The sequence below is a fragment of the Merops nubicus genome, unplaced genomic scaffold, assembly GCF_000691845.1.
Source record: "Merops nubicus isolate BGI_N331 unplaced genomic scaffold, ASM69184v1 scaffold18383, whole genome shotgun sequence".
NCBI lineage: Eukaryota > Metazoa > Chordata > Aves > Coraciiformes > Meropidae > Merops > Merops nubicus.
Window position 1 is genome coordinate 25,767 of NW_008597090.1, and position 24,986 is coordinate 50,752.

The 24,986-nt window shown below is 37.3% G+C and overlaps 1 protein-coding gene across 1 annotated transcript in view; it reads right to left on the reverse strand.

Annotated features, from left to right (window-relative positions):
• The window catches only part of MYO1E (myosin IE), a gene marked incomplete at both ends in the record, with an annotated part of 46,910 nt that extends 22,227 nt beyond the window's left edge, over nt 1–24,683 (reverse strand). The window contains 16 exons of the mRNA XM_008936609.1: nt 651–757; nt 1,642–1,723; nt 2,316–2,401; nt 3,108–3,275; nt 4,382–4,468; nt 5,705–5,791; nt 6,272–6,352; nt 7,398–7,594; nt 10,102–10,234; nt 11,458–11,592; nt 13,009–13,140; nt 14,086–14,175; nt 15,816–15,903; nt 20,783–20,877; nt 21,792–21,881; nt 24,537–24,683. Of these exons, the coding sequence (XP_008934857.1) occupies nt 651–757; nt 1,642–1,723; nt 2,316–2,401; nt 3,108–3,275; nt 4,382–4,468; nt 5,705–5,791; nt 6,272–6,352; nt 7,398–7,594; nt 10,102–10,234; nt 11,458–11,592; nt 13,009–13,140; nt 14,086–14,175; nt 15,816–15,903; nt 20,783–20,877; nt 21,792–21,881; nt 24,537–24,683 (1,805 nt within the window). The remainder of the gene's footprint in view (nt 1–650; nt 758–1,641; nt 1,724–2,315; nt 2,402–3,107; nt 3,276–4,381; nt 4,469–5,704; nt 5,792–6,271; nt 6,353–7,397; nt 7,595–10,101; nt 10,235–11,457; nt 11,593–13,008; nt 13,141–14,085; nt 14,176–15,815; nt 15,904–20,782; nt 20,878–21,791; nt 21,882–24,536) is intronic.
• Between the last annotated feature and the right edge of the window lie 303 nt (nt 24,684–24,986).

The window sequence follows — 24,986 nt, forward strand, 5'->3', positions numbered from 1 at the left end:
CTGACATAGTATACATACCATGCTGATCGCCCACCTCGGTGCAAAAAAGAGTATCTTTTTGCAGATAAAAGGAATATGCTATAACGTATTATATAGTTAAAGATACCTTGAAATAGATGCAATAAACCAAACTGATGATTTAGACATTTGTCTATATAACCACCTCATATGACATTCTAGTGACTACTCTTTTAAAGAGCTGACTAATGAAACTTAAAAGCCGAGAATTAAAAAAAGGAAGCTTCTGAGTTCTTGGCTACACAGACTTTTTGGTAAGTGGATATAGACACCCTGCTGGCTTTATAGCTACCAAACAGAAGCATAAAGCAGAAGTTAGTTTTCCACATAGAATTTGCACACCAAATGCATTCTATATCAATTCTGAGTCTTTAATATATTGCTTGTGGTACCATTTTGCAAATGTTGCTTATTCATAACTGATATGAGAAAAGCTATGAACAGCATATACTAATTGCTGACTTAGACTAGCCAACCACAGCTTATTTTCAGAGTTTAGGAGAACTCATGCCAGATTTCATTTACAAAGGTTTTAAGAGTATCTGGTTTTGTTTGATTACAAATTTACAGATGTTGGTGGATTCTTTTGACTATTTGCACTGTTTCTCATGACATACGCTGTTTATCCGTACCTGCTCTCCTCCCAGTCGCGAGACTTCTTTGTTTCATTTGGCTTGATGCAGCGGATGTAATGGGGCGTACACTTCATCAGGGTGCCAACGAGGTCATTTGCTTGTTTCTGTAAAATTGAGGGAAAACAATGGGATCTGAGCTGAACGGGGCAAATCCTGTAAGAATTTTAAAAATCATCCACCATCTCCTGACAATTCAGTTGACTGCATCCAGTTGACTTTGACCTTTCTCCAGAACAACCAAAGTGTCTTGGGGTAACATGCACCTCATGAAAAATTTATCAGTAAATAGAAGGCAGTGTTATCACCAGCTATGTAATATATTTATTATAAAAAAGTATGGAGTGACAAGGAATGCATCATGTGAACTTGACTGTCAGGGTGAAATATAAGGAAAGAGGCTGAGAAAATATCCATTTCCAAAGTCTGCAAGTGGGTAATCTAAGCATATATTTTAAACCAGTCTCCAAAAAGATGCTCGCCTTCTAACACTTGCTGCCTTATTCAAGGCACATTATGGTCAGTAGAAAGACTTCTGTTGACTTCAGTGGGTGTTGAATCAGGCTCCCTTGCATTTCTGCACTATAAAGAGACCAGTTATCTGTAGTTAATTGTAGGACATCAAGTGGCTTCCTGAAGGGGCTCATTCATTATGCACATGCAAGTACTATTATCACTACCATCAATTGCTCATTTGGAAAATTCAGTGCTGCAGAATGCAGCTGACCAAAACATTTAATGAACAGCGATGCTGGGCAAAACATGATTCTAACAGCTAAAACAATGAGTCCCTTTGCAGTTGAGTTACTCCTGATGTCTATCGTTAAAAATGTCTGGACAGTAAAAAGCAGCAAAGACTGCTTGTGTTGTTTTTTTGTTGTTGTTGTGTTGGGTTTTTTTGTTTGTTTGGTTGGTTTTTTTTTAATTTAGGTATCCGTACACAAACACACACCCATATAAGCACATACTAAACCAGCGAAACTAGACATACTTTGATTTTACTGCCCGCAGTAGTAGGACGGCCCTTCTTGTCCACTTGAAGATTTTCAGGAAACAGAGCCTTTATAAAAGGCCTAGGAAAGAATTAATAAATTAGTGTTGCCATAGAAGGACAATTCAATGCAGGAATGTCAAGGAATATGCTGTAAAAGTTGACACTTGAGCAGAATATAAATAGCTATTTCTGTTAATCTGGAGTTAGATCAAATCTATTTTAATCTTAGTATTTTCCATGAACTTCATTTCTCCTAAGAGTTCCCTTGCTATTTTACTGAGCTTTGGAAGACATGACACCAGACTTCTAGACTTGAAGAAACATGAAATTCTTAAAATAAGCATCATTTACTTAAAGTACATAATAAAAAGATGTTACTTTGTTAAAACACTGTGTCTGTTCTGAGAGAATGTCAAATCACTGACAGCCTTGCTAAAGGCCAAAACAAACGACTGTTGTTACAGAATTTGATTCTGACACTGCGGTACCTTATTCAGACTGGCAGAACAAGAAGGTCAATACAATGCAGTGATACTGTTCTACTGTAGTGATGTTTTATTTCCACTTTGATACAAATGAGTTCACAAGTCGGGAAGTGGAGAAGTCAGGCCCTCTGCATCCATCTGAACTAACACGTTATTCCTAGCTTTAAGCAAGTTTTGCTTACGTACAAATCACTGCTCTGCATGAGTTCAATCAAGTCCATGAAAAGAACATCCCGATTTCTCTCGCAGAATCCATCCATATCATAAGATACCTGGGCCAAGGTGGAAATTGATTGTTTGTGGTGAGTTGAGAACCCAATAATGAAAGAAAATTTAAATTCTGTCCTCATCAGTAGCTGTTCTGAACTTTTTGGTTAGTCTGGTATAACTTAAGAGATACTACAATGATGAGAACTAAATCCTTGCATGCATATACATATATATATATATTTAGTTAACTCTTTCACAACAAAGGAATTTCAGCCATATATTTAAATTCAGTGAAAAAGACTTTTATGGAGCTAGTAAATAGTATAAGACAAGTGAATTAATTACTGAATTTTCCTGATGTGCAATTTTTGTATAATAAGGGTTTACCATTATGAGCTATAACTGCAGGAAATCATGAATAGTCTGGGAAATATAGCCAAAGAAGACAGAAATGTACATTACATTCCAAGTTTTATTGGTATATCATCACCTAAGAACTTTTTTTTATATCTGAATTCTTCAAATTTACTGCTGCTATAACCAACAATTAAGATTATAATTAAAGACTGGTTGCATTTATTTGTTACATTTAATATTAAGTTCTGGTCAGTACGTTTGATATCAGCAAGGCCCAGACTCCCCTCTTCTAAATAAGGAACATATGTTAAGGCACATTTGTTCTAAGTTCCCTGCATTGCAAAAGGAGCACAATAGCCTACTACAGGGCTTCCCCCTTCCTTTCATTACTGTCAACACTTTCCACATCACCTTTCCAGCATAATGATGAATGATAAATCCCTGGTTCCAGCTGTTGAAATGTTCATGGGTCCCAATCTGCATCTGGAGTTTTTGAAGCAGTGTTTGATCAGCTCCTTCTCCCACTGCATGCATTGTGGCACACACATCATCTAAAATGCTCATAATGCCTGGTGGATTCTAATGCATTGGAAAAGAGTAACAGAAACAGAAGAAGCAAGCAGAAAAAAAAAATTATGCCAGTTTTTCCCCGAAACAGAAAATTTATCCTTGCTAGAAAAATACGAGAGCAAAGTCGCAGCAGGAAGAATTTACCCCTGATCAGTACTGTTCACCACAGAGATTAATTTGTACACAAGCATGTAAGGACAAGAAGAGATGCCACTTTGTGTGGAAATGAGGAGAAAAATAATTGCTCTTAAAAAAATCAAAACAAAACCTTAAAATACCCAGTTTTTAATTCATTCACAAAGCAATAGCCCTTCTCATTCCACCGAAAAATAAACCTGTCTGAGGTATTTCAACTACATGCTGTAGTTTGCCAACTTAAGAGTTCAATATCTAAAACTCTGACAAATCCTATCCTCCTAGTTATCTTGATACAGATAAGAAATGGGCAAAATCTGTTCTGCATTTAAGCACAAGTCATCAGAGTACTAGAACTGATGTTAAAATTACATACTAGCTGAAAACCATCCTACTTCTCACCTAAAGGACAACTCAACATTTCTTGTCACCCCAAATCAGAACTTAAAGACTTTAACTTTAAACTGCAAAACATTCCATGGAGCAAAGACAAAATTTCTTTCACCTACAACACTCCCCAATACTTCCTCTTCACTTGTTTCTGCTTTACACTTTTTTTTTTCACTTGTGACGGTACCTCAAAGGAAGATGGTGTTGTAGCTTCCCCAAACTGAAATACATCTCTCAGGAACACAGAAAGCCTTATCTGATGTTCAGTAAAGTGTCATGAAGTTTGTGATAAATTTAGGTGGATAAAATTTTAATTTCCATCATTGTATTCTTTGTTAAAGATCAATCATGCTATCTTATGGCTCTCTTTATGGTTGATATCTTAAATAACATATACCTTAGATGACATACGTCTTAGAGTTCTTTTAAGACATCTTATGTAAGATCTATATATAGGTTTAGTATGACTCAGTAACTGAACAACAGTATTTGCATTTTTCCTACGAACATTTGACGGCAAAGCAGTTGCCCAAATAATTTAGAGAAAAATCTTGTTGGATTTTTTCCATCTGTTTGTTCTAAATACTTACCACTTTGTTCTCTATAAGGTCACACACTATTTTGTTGTTAAAGTAATCTATTGGTGTCCATCTAATTCCTTCTTGCACATATTCTTCCTGTTAAGTAAAAAGAAAGATGCAGATATTCCTTTGCACTGCGGCTATAGCACTAGATTTTCAGTGCACTACATATACAAACTCTGTACTACTCATATTCAGAAAGACTTGTCAAACGTATGACTGGGAGGAGGTGGGACAAATTACCCTAATCAGAGTTATATCCAGCTCCCTACAACCTGGGAGATGATCCAAATCCTTCTCTGTTCTCAAGCTTTCTTTTGTCATTTGTAGCCCTCAAGTAGTTACTGAGAATAGCAGGAACACTTCATTTGTGCTTCTAGTGTCAGTACTTTGAAAATAATAACAAAGTGACTTTTCTAGTATATTGACAGTGTACCTAAGCATCCTAATTTATTTTAAAAACTAAGAGTTTGACAGGCCTATCAAGGATCAGACCCTCAAAAATAACACATTTAGAAATGCACATGAAATGGAGCCACAGTTCTACTTTTTATTTCTGTACACAATTACTGTATCTATAAAGACATATAGAGACTAACTGGGAGGAAAACTCATACTAAAATTTTATTAAATTGACTCACTCAGTTGTGTACATATGAGTTCAGTAGACATTTAGCAGGTTATTTGCATGCTCAAATGGAATAATCAGTTACTTCTATACAAAGGCAATTGTGTATGTGTATTCTTGAAAACACTGTCCTAAAGTTAGTGCCAAGCCTGAGCTCATACTGGACACAATGCTTCCGTCTCAGCTGCATTCTGTCTGCCCTCGCATGCAGAAGCTCACATTCATGCAAAGTTAGATTTTGCAATAAGACCCAGCAGAGAACTGCAAATACTTCTAGAAGTATTTCTGCATTCATCTCAGTAATCTATTTAATTCATTATTATTAAAAAAAAAAAAAAAAATGTGGATGAAATTGAGAAAAGTGTTCTCATTTAACTGTGAGGCATCCACCGAAAGTGCCGGGATGGATCCCAACTGCAGTTTTCCTTCTCTGTCAATGAGTCAGAACATGCAGCAAGGCTGGGCAGAATCCCATGACTGTGCTACTGCATCGCTCGCTCCTGTGCCACTGTAGTAGAGAACAAATGTCTGCAGCTGATCTGGTTTACAGTTTCAGGGTTAACCAACAAGAAAGGTGGCTTTTTTCTCTGTGTTGCTTAACAGGGCAAATTTTATTGTTATTAGATGATAAAACCTCTGTTCTTCCAGCTATTGAAAAAGCAAGAGCTCCTTTATTAATTCAAAAATAATAAATGTCTGGTTACCTGTTCTGCTTTCAGTGTCAGCTCAATAAATATCTGCTGTAGTTTCTCATTAACAAAGTTGATGCAGAACTGTTCAAAACCATTTTTCTATAGAAAAGGAAGCAAAAATTAGTCTTGTGCTTTGTATACAGTAATTCTTAACTGTTATGCTGGCAATAAGCTTCAAAGAAACACTGTCAGTGATGGATGGGTTGCTGACTTTATAGACATTCTGTGTAATCTCAGCTTTTTTAAGATCAATTACATAGTTTCTTTGAAGTTTCTTCAATACTTTGTGCTTACTAAGTGAGACATTAACAGTGAGAACTCGGTGTTCAGGAAGCTGGGTCATTTGTTTTTTGGTGTTTTTTTTTTTTTTTTTTGGTTTTTTTGTTTGTTTGTTTGTGTGGGGTTTTTTTTGTTTGGTTTTGTTTGTTTGTTTGTTTGTTTGATTATTATGCCGTGGGGTTTTTTTGCTTTTACTCTGGTCACAGACTTTGTTTCTTTTCTGTTTTGGATTTTTTCCCCTCTGAATAACAAAAAACACTCTCCCAGGCCAGATCAGCTCAGAATGCTGCATTGCCTTACCTGGAATATTTCAAAGCCATAAATATCAAGGACACCAATGTTATATTCCTCATGGTCCTTCTCCATAGCCTTATTAATAGACTAATAAAACAGAAACAAAATGTAAAACAAACTGTAGTTTACAGAGTTAAAATACATAATCATATCATTAAATCCTTATATGAAGATACATGGTTTCCCCAAAAAGAACATATTTGACTGGAATACAAATATATGCATGAGGTATTTTTCTTTCACTTTATAATAAAGAGCTATTAACAGCTAGGAAATGAACAGTGTGCTATCCTGTTTTCCCATTTAGTGAGCCTTTGGATCTACCGTTTGAAAAAAATCTTTCAGCTTTGGTGTAACTGGCTCAGTTAAAGAAAAGGAGCCAACAAAAAAAGAACATACTTAAGCTTGATATTTGATGCATTTTGCAGACAGTACCATGAATCTTTTCACCTACTTCTGTATTTCTCTATTTTGTAGTGTTAGTGCTCGTCCAGGCACATACTGGGAATTACAGAGCTCTCATGATGCAGGAGACTTCTGACACGCTAGCGGTGCCACCACAGAGAAGACTGCTCTTTTGCCATTCCAGCATCTATGGCCAAGGGTAAGTTTTCTACCCAGCAATCCAGCCCAGGGTCTCATTCTGAACAACAAGAGTACTTGAGCATGGAGAAGGGAATTTTACCATTTGCTCAAATGCCACAACATCGGGATGCTTGAAGGGCATCTTTGCAGAGGAGTGGGGTAAGAGAGCAGGGGACCGTAACCCACTAATTCTGCTCATCTGAAACGCGTGACAATGTAGGAGAACGTGAGACTCGGAGAAGTACGGATGCTGACAGGAAGGAGATGCCAGAACATCAGATGGGACAGTGGTAGGAGACTGCAAATATAGTGCTGAAAGTGCAGCTCACTTTCTTCAAAGAAAGTGCAACATTTGTCAGATAATCAGTGCCTTGTATTTGCTACCTGTGGTCATGCTCCCATTGCACCGCTCAATGCTGCTGCTAAGGTTTAGACAAAGAAGCATACTAGGTGAAAGAAATCACAGACAAGAAAAGCACTGCGAGGAACATTCCTAGTGTACTTGTGCTTGGTTTGATACTTCAGTAGAATCAAGAATCCAACTTACGTCCACCAAGTAATCAAAAACACGGGAATGAAGGGCCTTGGCCAGTGCATCCCTGGTGTAGCAGGCTTGTTCCACATTTAGTGTTACATTAATGGACTCAGATTTGCCTCCCCACTTGCTGTCCATCTGTCTGCTGGTCAGTTTTTCCTTTAGGCGGTCCTGGTTAATTCCCAGAAGAAAAGCAGGGAAAGCCAAAACTGCAACAAAGATCAAGGTTGCTGGATTATGACTTACAGGCTAAACCAATACAGAATGAAGGGAAAAAAATTAGCTATATCTCTAATAACAAGCGGCAGAAATAAACCTTATAGGGCATGCAGCTTAAAAACAAACAGAGGGAGTTAGGTCTTCGAAATTTCCCTGAGGACATTTTCAACTTGTTATTTACGGAGATTTCAATGAAGATAAACCACCCTGGAATAAAATAATAATTTCTGTACCTTCAGTCCTTCAAACGTGTAAGCTGGCTTAGGTCATGGTTTTTAACTTTGTGGTTCAAACAAATCACACTTGGAGGAGGTTGATATAAAACACAGAGCTCACACATTAAATAAAGAACATGCTATCTGCTTTCTGATTGTTCTTCTAAGTTAGAATATTGCAAAAAGTTTTCAATTGCCTTGCCATTTATCAGGGCGTTTTAATCCCTTATTCTGGAAGTACTTTGCAAATTCTGGTTTCCCTTGTTTAAAAGTAAAGCCGAAAAATACAGCTGTACAGTAAGCAGCCACAAGACGAGTATTCTTTGCACTCTTAGCACATGGTGCTCATGTTAGCTGCAGGTGTCACACACCTTAAGGAATGGAAAAAGAGAAACGGCTTGAAAGCATATGGAAATAGCTCCCAAGGGCAGCTATTGGGAGTTGGTACTTGCACCTCCACTAAACCACATCATCCTCCAACAGTGCTTCCTCCATGTCCCACTGCTTTCAGATCTACTTTACTGGTGTGAGGCGGATGTAAAATAATCACTAGGGCAGTGGCTACTTGTGCTTTATGAATCTGTAACATCGCAGCATGGTTTTGCTAAACCCTTCAGTACATTAATCCAAAATAATTTTAAAAGCTGCAAATAATCACCAGCTTCCTGAAATCAGATTTGTTACTGTCAGCAAGCTGATTAAATTTACCCTAGCATATTTGGAACCACACAACTAATCAAAGTTGAATCACTGGCAACATCTCTGGGAACTCATGTTGAGGGGTACACGGAGAGGTCAAACATCATATGCTTTAAAATGGAAAGGATGTAGGTAATTTTAGACCAAATAGGCTCACAAATACTGTAAAGATGCCAGAATAAGTATTTACCCAATACTACCATAAGAATTTATGAGGACAGTATAATGGTAAGAACCACCATGCATACCTCAGAAACCCTTCCTTCACAGTGCTAATGGTTCACTGCAAAGGCAGAATAGCTGGTCACGACTTGATGTATTTCCACATTCTTAAGATGCCCAATTATTTTTCCCAAGTTAGGAACCACAAAGTTACTGTCCAGAAATTACTGTGAAGCAGGATATGCATGTAATTGAAAAAGTTACCCTCAAAGACTAATCACTAGCGTTCTGTGGAATAGTTTTAAACACAATCTGAAGGAAAGCTGAAAAAGACTGAGTTCCCTTCACTGATTTCCAGAAAGTCTAAATCAATTTCCCAGTGCCATGCAAATGTAAAGAGGGGTGCTTTAAACTGTTTCCTGTATCCAGCAGAGAACAAGTAGTATTTGGCATGATTTCCAACATGGAAGATTTAGAATAAACAATGAGTATGTTTTTTCAGGTTCTTCACTATTTTATATAGCTCTGTACAATTCTTCACATTTTTTAAGTTCTTTGCTCTGAGAGGGGTGAGACACTGGAACAGGTTGCCCAGGCAGGTTGTCAAGGCTCCATCACTGGATTCAAGACCAGGCTTGATAGGGCCTTGCACAACCTGGACTAGTAGGAGGTGCCCCTGCCCATGGCAGGGGGAGTGTAACTAGATGATCTTTAAGGTCCCTTCCAAACCAAAGAAGTCTATGATTCAGCAATTAATATAACCAAGCACTGTAGCAAATAGTAATCACTGGCAGTTTTAAAGAAGCATTTGTCTAAATGGGTGTCAAGAATGGGCTGTATAGATTGGATTCTGACTCATAGTAAGAGACTACAGTTTTTGCTGTCTTGAAGAATGGCCTTTGCATGTGTTTCTGCAATTTGCTATGTATTAACAAGAACACTATTGACCAAATTGAAACTTTCTATTACTTCAGACTTACTCAAAGCAAGAATTGTCAGGAGTCTTTTGTCGTGTTTCATCTTTTGTGGTTATCCACACTATAAATGCTTTACTATTTAGTTGTCTAGGATGCACAGTAAACTCATGGGAGGTTTAATGGAAAGAGACAAACCCAACTTTCAACTTCATAATGCAGAAATCATAGTAGCCTTTTGCTATTTCTTCTCTGCCTTCCTCAAAATGCAGTATGTTTATGAGTAGGTTCTGTACCACTGCGCTCCTGTTAAGTCAGTGGCATTGTACAAGACCAGACAGAAGAAGGGCCTCAGTACCATTAGTTTTGGAAGAGAATTCCTATCAGCAGCCTCGCACTAGAACTGGTGCGCTGTGTTAAGACGAGCAGCTCAAGACTGCAGTTCACTTTACACCAGCTGGGTTTCAGCTCATTTCTACTCCTGTAACAGTTTCCAGAGGTACTTACACTCCTCACTCTCCACTCCTGCATAGTTGCCAACTTCTCTGAAGCTGATGTTTCCCAAATGCAGTATTCCTGCCACTATCTGTAGCACCAATGCCTGTTCCTCTGCAAAGATCCCAATCACACTCATCGCATGCTGGGAAGACGAAGAAAAAGGTTGAATCAGTCAAAGAATCTGTTCAATTGATCTTGTCATAAAAGTTCTTTTAAAATTTTGATGTTAAGATTTTGAGTTTTTCAAAACAGTTAAAATACCTAAGGCAACCAAATTTCATTACAGCCTGCACTGAAGTTTCAAAAGGTACTGGATGACCTTTTTTAGCATTTCTGTATTTTTTTAAAATGAAATGCAGAAGCATCTACAGCATTTAGAAGACGTATTAGCAAAATAAAATCCAGAGAAATTAAAATTATTAAAAAAAAAGTACCTGCTCTTAAATGTCACACTAAAAATAGTTTCATTGCAAAATGGGAAAAAAAATTAACTTTAAAAGACAATTCCTTCTACACATACAGTTTATCCACTGAGAGTGAGAACTGTGAAGCTGTACTGAAGGACTCTAAAAAGCAGCACAGTTCTATCTGGCTTAAGTTGTACATTTCAGCCACTCACTAGAAAATAATCCACAACAACACTGGGTTTTGGAGTCTGCACTACATGGTAACCGAGAACCTAGAGAAATTCTTCTCAACTGCCCATTTTCCTAAAATACCAAATTAGCTAGCATTCAACAGTAACTATTTTTCAATTTTTTTTGGCTTTTAAATGTGCTACAGATATAAATAAGATGATGTGTTAATATGCTTATCTTAAATAGTAAATTTCTAATAACAGGCAACCAGCAAGTTGATATGATTTACATAAAGTACATCCAGTGGACTGGCAACAGCAGTCAGTAACAATCCCTGATCTATGCTTTCTAAGTTCTTTTCTCCAGCATTTCAGTTGCATGGTTTAAAATAGATGTGGAAGATCTGTCACCACCAAGAATTCAGCTAAAACAGGGCACTCTCTTAGATATTCCTGTAATGGAAGTTCCTCACTGCACTTGCCTTTTCATGTTTTTCATACTGCAGATTATCTGCGTTCAATTGAGTTGCATTAAATTTGCACCCTTCTGAAGAAGAACGAACAGAAAAAATGCCTTTCCATAAAAAGTATCTGTCTTCTCTGGATTGTTAGGCTGCAACATAGGGGCCTCTTCAAGGTAAAATAACTCCTCAGGGGAAAACAGAATGTAAGTTGTATCTAAATTCATTTCTCATTCCCACATGAACACATCAATGTCTTTGGTACAAATGGACAGTGAAATGAACACACACCTGGCACTATGCAAATCATGGAGTAAAAAAACCCACCAGTGTTTCCTGGAAATCAGATCTGTCATTGATGTCATCAACTTTGTAGGACCCCGAGAGACTCAGATAGTAATAGTAGTCCATACTGGTAATGCCCAGACTACTTCTTTGTTCTGAGGAGGCTCCTTCAATTAGCTGCAGAATAAAAATCCCCCAGATTAGGTATCACACAACAATCTTCAGTAGAGATGAGGTAGGTAAGAAACAGATGACTTGAGTCTCAAATTACTGGGAGAGATAGAGATGGTGCTGTGCCAGGTATGTATCCTGCCTGTGTTTTCTAAGTGTTTAACACAAAAGACCAGATGCTCATTCCCATGAGTGGTTTAGTTCCAACTTCCACATCTAATATAAAGCAAAACTGTGGCCGAGCTGAAAGCCTGCCGTTATCTTTACCTCACGAAGCTAAGGCAAAGCAGGCTTTCCATCTGCAACGTGCTCTCTAAATCCTCAGGAGTGATGTGTAGGTAGGCAGAGTTGAAAGAACGTACTAAGAACGTACTTGTGACTTTAATTGTGAGACCAAGTATCCTTTACGGACGCTATGGCATATGTTAAGCAAATTTTGAACTGCTCCAATATTATGTTGATTTGAAGCATGTCTCAAGTCACACCTCTTTGCATCATGTACATCAACGGGGCCAAGAATAATAACAGAGTGGTTAAGGGTTCCTGTACTCTGTGATGCCAGAGGAGGGGCTCCTCAGACCTTTGTAAAGTCTAAGCAGTTGTGCACAGACATGGCTCCAATAGGAAGGAGCAAACACACTAACTTCAGAAGAGAACATTCGAAGCAAGAAGATACAAAATTTTAATTTTTAAGTTTGGCTTTTTTTTTTTTTAATTGTGTCAAAAAGCCTCTCCAAGCCACTGAGAAAAATGAGCAGGACAGTGCAAATTGTTCATATACCTCAGAAGAGGAGAATGCACAGCTCCTGGCACAATTCCAGCTCAGCTTTCCATCCTGGCAATGGTATTTCAGCTTTCTGTGAAGCTGCTTACAGTCACTTACAACGCACTGCCTTTACTCTAGTTTTGTAGAGCTTGATCAGCAGCACTTCAGCAGGTAAGGAACTCATGTCAAAGAACAGAAAAGCCTTTTGAAACACCAAAAAAAAAGCAGGTGTGCTTAGAGGATTGGATAAATAGGTATTTTCCTACATGTCCTAGAAACTTAATTAAGAATCAAATCTCTCTTTCACAGCTGGGTATGGAATTCCAGAGCAGAAGTCATCATTATATAGGCCAGTTTAAAAAGAAACCTCTCATTTTCTATTATATTCTGCTGGACTTCTCCATATGGGAAGTCACAGTTAATTTACATATAAGGGCTTTGAAATACTTAAGTACTTTTATTCTGGAGCTGAAAGGCAGCTAGGCAGATAGGTCTATGTTAGATAGTATCTTAACATGCTTCCCAGTGATACCCAGATTACCTTTTTGAGTACACATTCAGTAATCTCATTGTGTTAGGAAGAACTCTGCAAGCAATAGGAAAAAAATGGTCCTACTTATTTTAAATAACTTGGAATGGACCTATATGCTTCTGACCTGGTAAAATATGTGAAAACTCCTCTCTCCAGGATTCCTCATTACAACTCGTGATTTTTCCAGTAGGAAGTTGGAGATTTTCCCTCCATCTGGTTCTCCACCTGGGCTGAACTGGATTTCAAAGTATTTCCCCTGGAATAAATAATGAAAGCTGTTGAATGATGAGTAAATACAAATCTAAATCATGCACTTGTACCATATCTCAAGGAAGGTTACTAGGATATTTTATCTTTATGGATGCAGTGACACAGCTGCCTCAAGGTATAACCAACCTCAGCTTAGATTCTTGAACTATCACCCATCTATCTTTCTTTCTTTCTGCATTTGCACAGTGCTAGACTCAGGATAGTACATCATGGGTTAATGCTAATGCAGAGAAGAGGTCAGTGGCTTCTTCTCACCGCCGAGACCCTTGCAGTATAAAGGAAACCATAAGGCTCAAGTAAATGTCACAGATTTATGACCAACAGCAAACAGCGCTCTGCTTGGAAGCAAGGTAAAGTCATCATCTTTCTCCTTCATGGAGATGGTAATTGCATTAACACTCATGGTGGCTGAGGAACAAATCTCAAATTTGTAAAGCCTACGTGTAACTTTTAAAAACAGACCCTACAGTAACTTACCTAGTGAACAGTCACTTCACAAGATTACCCTGAGTATTTTAGAATGACAGACTGAAAGTAATTCCTGCCTACTTTTTGTACATATTAATAAAAGTGTTTCTCATCAAACTACTCTAAGGATGGCTTAAGCAATTTTGGAAAATTTATTAACTCATTTGTTTTTAAACATATATTACTGCATATATTTAGCTGATCTGGAAAACTGGACGGTTTGTTACTGATAAGTTATTTGGTTGCAGACTGAACATTCTATAAATAGTGACCTGTACATACTGTAACAGAAACAACTGTGCAACCTGAAATAGAGGCTTCTCAATGTATACTTTGTGTTTTAAAACATGCTTTGCATTGTATTTAGATTTACTTTGTAGTCAGTTTATATTATACTCCTGAATACTGTCTCTGTAACAGCACAGAAGTTGGAAGAATAAGTCTCTGAGGTAGAGGGACTTACAAATCTGCTGGAGTTGTTGTTCCGTACAGTTTTTGCATTTCCAAAGGCCTCCAGTAAAGGGTTGGATTGTAGAATAATATCTTTAACATGCTGTAAGTTTAGGAAACAAGGGGGAGAGAGAATCAGAAAGAGATATTTTTAAAATTCTTACAGATTTTGTTGAAAATCATGGCATGTAAATTATATATGAAAAAGGCAAGAAGGTCTGCATCTGTAAAAAATCTTCTTGATTAGATAAGGAGTAGAATGTAACCATCTTTTTTTTTTTCCCCAGAGCTTCTGGTTCCTGTTTTTTGAAGAAACTCCTATAAAATTGAACAAAATGCCTCAGGCTAAAAACTGTTTCTTCTGTTCACTGGTCTGCCAAGAAATAGAGCAAATAAATTGATCTGTTTCCTTCATCATCCTGATTCTAAACAATCTCCTTCTTACACATGAAAATTTACATCTTTTTGAGGGTCTGGAACCACAACCAATGAAATCAGGTGCAGCATAAATTTTTTTAGGAATCTGCAAGTGCTTCAGCAACCTGCTTCGGGATCAGTGATGCTGCTATCTTGCTGTCTTAGAAAGCAAGAAAGTGTATTACTACTGTCTCTTTTTCTGATCCTAGGACTTGGAAGTATGCACAAGATATTAGCTTTGGAACAAACCCAGTGCATGCTGGGTTGTAAAGAGAAGACTGAATTTTAATTCAAAAGAAATACTAACGGCAACTTACCAACTTCTTCAACTCTTACTCCATAATCACTAAGAATATTTTTTAAATTTTGTACAAAAGCTGGAATCTTTTAACTAAAAGAAAATATTTACTTGTAAAGTATGATTATATTTATTCCAAAAGTAAAACAATGCACATTTTCTTTGGACCGTTCTGTTGGTTACCGAATTAATTCTCTGCAATATTTCCAGTATCACTGCTGTGCAAAACTAAGCAGAAAGAAGATCTCAACATCAGAGACTGCAATAAAGCAAAAAATAACAGCAAGCACTCAAAAAGAGCGGACTGGTAAAAGCAGCTCCTGCCTACCACTGCCTGCCAGTATGGCATTGTAACATCACGAAGGGAATTTTTTACAGCTAATTCTGTCAATTAGCTTTAGTTTATAGGTTTCACTAGATAAAGCAGACATTGATAGTATAGTTAGCAACAAAAGCAACTATCTGTTGTTTCAGCTAGTTTTCAGATACTCTTCTTTTGACTAGGTAACTTCATAAAACAAGACAATGTTCCTCCTGTTGGCTCTGTGACGTACGCATACAAATCAGAGACATAAGGAAAGCAATAAAAATCTTAAAAGCTGGTTCTGTTTTCAATAGAATGCCAACACAGGAGGCAAAAACCACACATCTGCTAAAAGGAGATTGGTGGTTATTCTTAATCTGGATAAGAATAATAATTAAAGTACCTTTTACATCTTAACTAAAAAACCTGTTTGTAGACATAACTCGGCATGAGAGTTACAAGAGATGATTCTGGGTCTCTGGATTTCCCTCACATGGCTCCCATCACACCAGCAGCCCAGTAATCTGCAAGCAAGCAGCTCACTGTCCACTTCAGTTGTCTCTCTGCTGTTGAGGGCTTCCATTTCTAGCTGCTCACCCACAAACTTCTGTGGTAGAGCGCCTCTTGACTGCCAGTGTCTGCCAAGACATACCTTTGTCATCCTGCCTCTGAAGTCAATCTTTAGCCTGTGCTTATGCTTTAGTATCGCTCTGTACCAACTCACCTGTACTTTAGGGCCACCTCCTGAAATTTTGGAGATATAACTCATGATATATTTAGCAGCTACAGTCTTTCCAGCACCACTCTCCCCACTACAAGAAAAGAAACACAAAAATGTACCTTTTAGTTTTAAAATATCCAGAATAGAGTAATTTGAGGTTCATCTTATTCAAATAAGACTAGGCACCTTAAACAAAGACTAATAATAAATATACACCATATTTACATCGGCTAGGCTGCTAATATCTAGACTGTGATATAGTATTGTAGCATGCTACTTGGACATGTTTATGAATTAATACTTTGGGATACTTCATCCTGCACGGACACCAGAATCTCTATGGAACTTCAAAGTCAGAAAACTATGTGAACTAAGAAATAAATATACTTAAAGCAAGATGCTCAAAGAGAACATGTTAGGAACTCAATTCCCATCTAAATTTAGTGATATTTCAGATCTTAACACAAAAACTCATTCATAAACCCCAGCTTAGAATGCCATGCCAGATACCTACTTCATTTCAGGAATCTTTTGTTTTAGGTGTTCCTGAATGAAATAATGAGACATTATTAATCACATCCTGAATGACGGAAGAATGACCTTCCTGTTCCTATGCCTCTTGACACAGGGTACAAGAAGTCTTAATACTCCATACTGGCTTTCACAATTCCTTCCTTCCTTTATAATATCTCACTTCAATGGTGAAAAAATAATGTTTACAGCATTAGTATTTGCCTTCTCATGATTAGTAAACTTCTCAAGAAGGAAAGAAGATTGGCACACCAGACAATCCAACCTCGTGCTCTATTTCATACCTTAAAGCTAACAGCTTTCCTCCAGACTTACATAAATCTTGGTGCAAGTCAGCTTTGACCTTAATTAATTTACCCTTACCTGGACAACTATACTAATACAAAAAATCAACACACAGACATTGGTTCAATGTCATAAAGATATCAGAAGTATTTTTTTCTTGTGTGAAAACCTGTGCTGTCTTTAAGCTCCTGAACATTTTCAGTGAATGTTGTTGACTCTTCCATCCTGCACCTACTTGTTCCTGGATATGGAGCAAATTCACATCTTTTCCTGCACAAATTTTAGCTATGTTTGCCAGAGAAACATCAGCATGTCCCGCACAGGAAAAGGACTTACTGGGATTGTCAACTCAGAGCTCCTTATCAGCAGGAGCGACAGAGACATTTCCAAAGGTTTGAGTTCGTAAAAACTCCTCAAACTGCCAAGCTGCAAATATCATTTTACACCTTCAAAGCTTCCAAACAATACAGAAATACTGAAGGGCTCACAATTTGCTCCCAGCAAACTTGTTCATCCCGTTGCAAAACTTGGCAGGCAAACCAACCAGAACCAAATCATACTGTTGGGTTTGTATATGTAGTCTTCAACTGAATACAGAGCAGGATCTGCGGCTGAACACTGAATGAGTTTGATCAGGTATTATTTATTACGCAGTAAAAAGTCACACATTTCAAAGTGTTTCTTTGATGAATAAATTATCCTTCTCCTCATTGCTCAAATTAAGTGTGGCTCATACTTCTCATTCCATAGTGTCTTCCATGGAAACTGACCTGGAGGAATACAGTTCCATTTTATTGCTAGTCTGTTTTGATATAAATGGTCCTTTATATTAAATTGATTCACCTGGAAGACTGCCTGCCTTTTAGAGTTTGCTTTAGATTTATGCATGCATACACTTCTTTCAGGTTTATGCTTTTATTGATCAGAGACCAGTAAACTGCTCCAATTAGACTAGAATAAAATAGGATGATGCATTACGTATGAATCAAAGTAACTTTATCCAATGGGATGGTATCTTGCCCACAGTAAAGCTCAGGTAATCAACTGCAACAGGAAAATTATAGCATTCCCACAAAATCATTTTGATACAGAAGCTTTTTCACATACATCTTCCTGCTATTAAAACTATTTTAAGAAGGTGTAAGAATAATTTCCTAGCTTGATAGTTTTAAATATGTTGGAAATACAACGGTTTTTAAAAGTTGAAAATATTATTATAATGGCTTAAAGTAAGTGGAGTGTGGTACTGACAATTTTCTCAGAGGCTTTTCTTACTAAAACCATCACATAGCCTCAATCACTAGCAAAAAAGATAATGCTTTGAAAGACGTATTGTTTCTTCTAGCACTAATTACTACTTCAGAAAAGTGACATTTTGTTCAAAGTCACTTCACACTTAGCTGAAATCAGAATAAGACTAAATATGCAAAGGGGAAAACTTTTTTGCTCCTTCCTTCCTTTCTTCCCAGAGGAAATATAACCAGTGAATAGAGTAGAGAAGCAAGATCCAATACACAGCCTCGTTACTCTCTCTAAAATTAATTTTCTGAGTAACATTTAATATAGTACCCTTGGCTATAGAACAATATAAGTAATATTTACCTACATGATAATATAGGAATTTTAGTGACAAATATTTATAAAGAAGTCTCGGATCTGCCAGTCAAGAACGCTGCATATGTCAAATACTTTGATGTGTTTGGATAAGTTTTTTAGTTTGATTACACAGAAAATTTACATCCTTTGACCACATTCAGAGAAATCTGAGTAGCATAACTTCAGTGAAGTATTTTTGCCTTCTGAATCAGAGCTTGTACCTAACTTTCCTTACTGCATTTCTACCACTTCCTCATTAGAATTCAACTATATTTTCAGCTAGACTCTGTACAGACATTTGAGTCTTCTGGAAAGTTCAGAGACAGAAACTGATTAGAAATCTCGTATTAAATTTTGAGCTTAATAGACTTAAGGTAGACATGAGCTGCTCACTAAAACCAGCTGGGATGGTTATTGATCTTTCCATTTACATGTATTTCTAATATTTAAGTTGTGTTATCTTTTCAGGTGTACAGTTATCATACATAGCTTTACTGCATGCAAGCATTGCCACATGGATGTAAAATGTAAACTAAAATTACAAATAAGAAGGACTGAAAAACTGCTTTAATGCATCTACAATATCTCCTGGCTGAGATCACAGTAAGAAAGTGAAAACACAGACCTCAACTTTATAGAAAAGTAAAACCTTAAGAACAAGCCAAAGAAACACATTTATTGCTACATAATAGAAAAATACTAATCATAACCTCCACTCTGTTAATTAAAGGGCAATGACAGTCCATAAGGAATTAGAAGGCATAACAGACAATCCTTCGTAATTAAAATCTTGACTGGACAACTCCCTGTTGATCATTTGGAAGGGCTGCCATTTCAAGCACGGAAGAAATGCAAACAGTCTGCTGTAGTACACTTAGGAGTTTGGCTTAACAAAGGCTTAAAATAAATACCATACCTCAGTAAAACAAACTTCATGAGAAATCAAACTCCAGCACAACTGCGTTACTCATAGGAGTAAACTTTCTTCATGATTTCGCCCAGTGCATAGAAAATGAGGGAGGAAGACTGTGGGTACTGCTCCCTGCTCTCCACCTAAGCACACTCAGCACCTGCCTTCATCCCAGCCAGGATCCAGCCCCTGAGTAACCTCAGCGTTTACACTGTTAACAGCCGTGCAAAACTGCTTGTGACTCCTCAGCTATAATTGGACATGCATACAAGTAACTCTCTTCATGCATATATGCTGCAATTACCCTGCTAATGAAACAGGCTTCCCTGGCCCTGCAATTCTAAACACATGGTTCTGACTACAGCAGGGTGCTGCAGGGACCTTCCTTCACCTGCCTGGAAGCCTGTGGCTAGTCTCCAGGAATGCGTGTCCCCTCCCAGGTCCAGAGGCAGATGCTACAGCTGCCCAAACCTCATGCTGTAGAAAGACAGTTCTGCAACAGCCCCTTCCCCACCATCCTTGTGTCTCCATTCCTCAGACTTCATGTGCTCCATAAGCCAGATGGAGCCTTTTAGATCTGTTTATAAATAGAACTTATTAATTAATAGAATACTGACAGTTTCCCTTCAATTTTTTTTCTTTTTCTCTTCTTTCCTTTACCTAGTTCTTGGTAAAGTCTCATAGGCCAGTTGTCTCCAAATTTTTGATCACACACACCATCATTAAAAAAATGCCTGAGCATACATTCCTAATATGTGTATATAATTTATCTGTTTACAAATTCCACACATCTACTACAGAAGGGCAAATATTTTCTTCCCACATCCCAGGATTTCACTGCAGAGAGTCCCTGTGATGCACACACCCCACTCTGAAGACCACTGCCACAGGTAAAGTGAAGCACCAGGTATACTACAGTGAACTTCTGAAGTTCTCTATGTAAGAAATGAAGTCAGAAGAGGCCTGTTGTACAATTCTTGCTCTACGTACACTTTCTTTTGTCATACCCTGTCTATAAACCCACCAGATGAGAATAAAGCATACCTCTGGACCCAAAACTCACTTTGATTGTGACCTAAGTAATGCTCAGCATTTTAAAAGTTCAGCAGTAATTTTATAGTGAATTCCCTCTGCCTAGTAATTAAAATAGATTAATAGTGAAGACAGAATTAATTTTCCAGTATCCCTCTGATCCTTTTGTCTCTGACTGAATGCAAACAAAATACCAAAAGGAACTAAAGTACATTTATTTTTAACAGACATGGGAAAAAAAAAATAGTACTAAAGCCAGAGTATGGTAAACACAGTGAATGTGAGAATGTTAGATTTAATAGTATCTGTGCCTGCTACAGTTGTTAGTCCATCTCTGTCATGTAGGCAGTTCAAGCTATTGCAGTTTTGGCATTGGGCATGAAGCTGGCTATGTGAGAAACATTTCTTGTGGTTAAGGTATCGTCAGGATTTCACTGGAAAAGGAAGGGTCAGAAAGTACTTAGCTGTTATCCTAGAAACCCCCAAAATGTTCAGTGGTCATGGACACAGAAAATTTTCAGTGATATAATAAAAAAAAATAAAGCTTTTCCACTTCTTGAAGCTAAAACACAAAAAGAAGATGATAAAATACTTTTTTTCCAAATCTTTTTCTTACCTAATAATGACACACTGATTTTCTCTGTCAATAATCATATTTCTGTACATGCTGTCTGCAAGAGCATAAATATGTGGTGGGTTTTCATACTGTGCCTAGGAGAGGAAATAAGACAATAATTTTTCTATGCAGGACTAAACACAAAAAGAGCAATATAAATTTTTCTTTGAAGTAAAAGAATTACTTTCCTGAAAAATAATTCTGAATCCCACTTTATACTGAATTATCCCAGGATTTTGTTGTTGCTGTTGTTCATTTAATAAACCAGGTCTCTGGGTTCTGTTTCTGATCTTTTTCTCATACATTTTCTCTTAAATGATCATAAACACCCTGCTCTAACAATAGTCTGTGCTAGACATGTATTAGTTGTCCAAGAGAAACTGAAATTATTTAAGCCTATTTCACCAGTGGTCAGATGCTAACAATAACCTACCTAAACTTCTACACAGAGCCTGGTTCTGTATGTGTTGCTGTCATCCACTAAGTCCATTCTTACCAAATGGGTTGCCAACTCTATGGACACACCCAACTCAAACTGAGCAGGAAACTGAGTTTTAACTCCCTAACATCTTTGTGCTGGCTCTCTCTTCAAACTGATTTTCAAAAGTGGCATCTAATTTTGGCATCTCAACTTTTTTATTGTTCTTGTCCACTTTGAGAGTTCCCACATTCCAAGTCTCCAAATCCACTAATGGCCATTTCGTATTGTGCACCACACTTTAGGCATACAATAGCTTAAAAACTGCCTTTACAGAAGAAGGTATATGTCAAGAAACCTGATATGGATTAGAGTTACTCAATACGAGCATTTTCCTGAAATACTAATCCTATGTTCCAGGGAATTCAATCTCTGAAGACTCAATATATGGTAATAGGTATCAGCCAAGCTCTCCCAGGCTCATACAACGCTACCCAAACCCAGAAACGAATGCTGCCAAGAGTTTAACCATGTAGAATAATATTTACATGCCCCTGAATACTGCAGTACATTTTAAACTGCTGTACTTACCGCTCCTTGGTACATTTCAATTTCCTTTTCCCCAAAATATGGCATTTGTTTGAAGGGATTCACAGAGATTAGTACAGAGCCAATATACGTCTGTATTCAAAAGAAGTTAAGGTAACTACACTTTCACAACATATTATCTTACCACTAGTGACTGCCAGGTAACTTTTCCATCTATTACATAATATAGCACAGCTTCAAATAGTAGTAAAAACCCCACAGCTTACAACAATTGTTAATAAAAATGAAATTAGCAGGTTTACAAGAATATAAACGTACCATTAAATGGGACACTTTCATATTACCAAAATATTTATTTTATGACAAGCTAAGTACAGAAACATGTATTAGAGGCCCAAACATGACATATTTTGAGTAAAAGCACAGAAAGCAAACAGCATATTTAAACTGTTTTACTCCTTTATAACTGAGGAAGTTGTACCCTCACCATCAGAAAAGATTATTTTGACCTTTGAAGAATATAGTATAGCAACGTACTCTGATCTCACAGAGACAGTGCTGAGCATACACAGTAACATGGGAACAGCCACTACTGAGCTCATTTGGACAACTTCTCAGCTGCATGTACTCGTGGGGCAGCTAAGAGAATTAGGTAATTCAGTAAGTGGTGGTGTTTTATGAATGTAACTATTAACAGTGCACAGGAGTCTTATCCTGCAGGCTTCCCTATAAGGAGACACTCAGTTTCAAGCTGTTATTACTTCCAGAAAGCTTTTTTGCAACATTTTGAATTAGTATTTCACAGCTCTGCATTCAGTTGCAAATGTACCTACCTTTATAAAATACTTCAGAAACCTTTGGAATTAGAATTGCAGTTTACATATGTGAAGCAACTGATACTACCTTACAGGCAGGAGTGGTTCACTGAGCTGAGAGTTAGCAGTGTACCCGTAGCAATGAGTCCAGAACGCTGCACTGCAGGCTTCATTTAACGATCCAAAATTTTTCACTGGCAAACTTACAAGCTAAGCTTTCCATACAGAAGCAGGAAAATTTACCAGCTTATCCAGCTGGATAATCCTATGTAAAAATTTATTACAGTGGTGCCGCAGCACAAAATGGTCACATGTTAGAGAAGTATAACTTGGTGAACAGAATTTCTATACTGTTAATTTGCAACGCTTTCTTCATTTTTTAATTTAAGTCAAAGAAGAGTGACAACATCTGGGTCTGGAATATAATAAATGAAGCATTTGTTGTGTCAGTATAAACATTTGAAGTGACAGCTTTCTGTTGGTAAACAATACCAGCACTTTCTGGGACGATTTGGTAATCTCTATGCAATGTAGCAGAGAAATGCTCATTCATGGGTGGACATGAAAACAATTGAAAGATTCAAGAGATTATCCCCATTTTAGAATGAAAAGCCTTCAAAAAATTGTAAATGGAGTCTTTTGTCCCTACACAAAGAAATTATAATGCTTTATGGAAAACGCAGATATTCCTGCTTCAGTGGAAAGACCACCTCCATGTTAATCTTCCTTATTTTTGTAAGAAAAAAGGCATAAAACCCGTTTCTTCAGCACAGAGCACTGAAGACTGTGTGAATGTATTGCATGGAAGATGCAGCACTCCACAGGGACAAAAGCACTCGTGTTACTAACAGGGAGAGCGCTACAGTTTGTCCGATATTGTATAACTTTATCACATTTATTTAAGGCAAATTTAACAATGGTGTGGTATGTTACTGAACAGACGATCCAAACCTATGTGCACACATGTCTTAACCTCTGCAGTTTGGGATGGAAATGTCAGCAAAACTGCAACATTTATTTCCTGCTATCAGTCCTTGCTCATCTGAGCTGCTACTTAGCTCTTAACCACCTGAATATACGGAAAGAGCCAGGAGATATTGTATGTCCTTCCCTTTATGCTACAAAAAGTTAAAATCTTCAAAGCAACTATTTTCCAGCTACAGCTAGGAAGCATGAAAGCCTGGCTACAGCAGAAGCAGCAGCAGTATCACTTTCTAGTATATAATCATATTGACTAGTGTTTACCAAACCCTTTACTGCAGCTCTTACTACATTGTGAAAGCTAAAAATGCACAATGTGATGACTATTCTTATCTCAAAGAATTCCTTTCACACACAATTTCAAAGAAAAAAAAAAGCAAACTTTTGGTGCTGAGATCTGTTTTTCTTGTTAGATTATATGTTCAGGTATTTAAATCATTCATGTTTTAATTACACATTAAAAAGTTCAAGTGTGTGTGAACACTGTAAATTTACAGATGTCCACACATTCACCTGTTTACATCAGCTCATAATTCACAGTATTAACAAATCCAGAATAAGTTGTAAATGGGGATATGTCACAGAAGAAATGCTAATTTGAAAGCACTAGAATTTGGGAGATTTAGAAGCCAATATGGTATCACATATACACACCTTAAGCTTGTCAAATCTTGCTCTTAGAAGCTGCATTACTGCAGTAGTTTCAGGAGTCCCATGGATGTACAAATATATGGAGCTACAGGTCTGTCTTGAATAATAACGTGAACAATTCCAAGTATCAAAAAGGATACTTTAAAATAATTTTTTCAGATCTTAGTTTCAATCCTCATAATTAGCTCTGTTTACAAAGAACTTCTTCATGTAATCTCAGGTGAACTGCCACATAAAATGCTTGGCATCTTTGAGTCATCTGCTTAACCAGTACATGTAATTAGTTTTACATAAGCTCAGCAAGTGCACTGGGCCCCACTAAAACATACACAAAGGATACAAAAATATAATCGTCCATGTATCGCTTCTTTAGGTTCTCCACTATGGAATCCTCTGTGATTTTGGAAAGAAGGACCATATCGTCCACTCCACTGTGCTTGACATTGTGGCTCTGCCAGTGATATCTGTAGTGTGCTTTGCTGCCCTGCTAGAAAGCACAATAAGCATCAAAAAGGTTACCACATTTCTCATTAGCATTAAATAACTGAAAACAACCTACTCAAAGTTCCACTTCTAACATTTTTTCTTTCACTGAATTCTACTTCTTGTTCCAGGCATTATATAAAGGCATGCATAAATGATGTCAACTGACTTGCCTCTAAACTATTAAAGAATTACTCTGCCCTCAAAACCATAGGGTTTTGTGAATGTCCATACACATAAAGGATTTTGGGTGCCAGACATCACTAAATCTAGCAGAAAAAAAACAATTATTCCAACTGAGATGCAG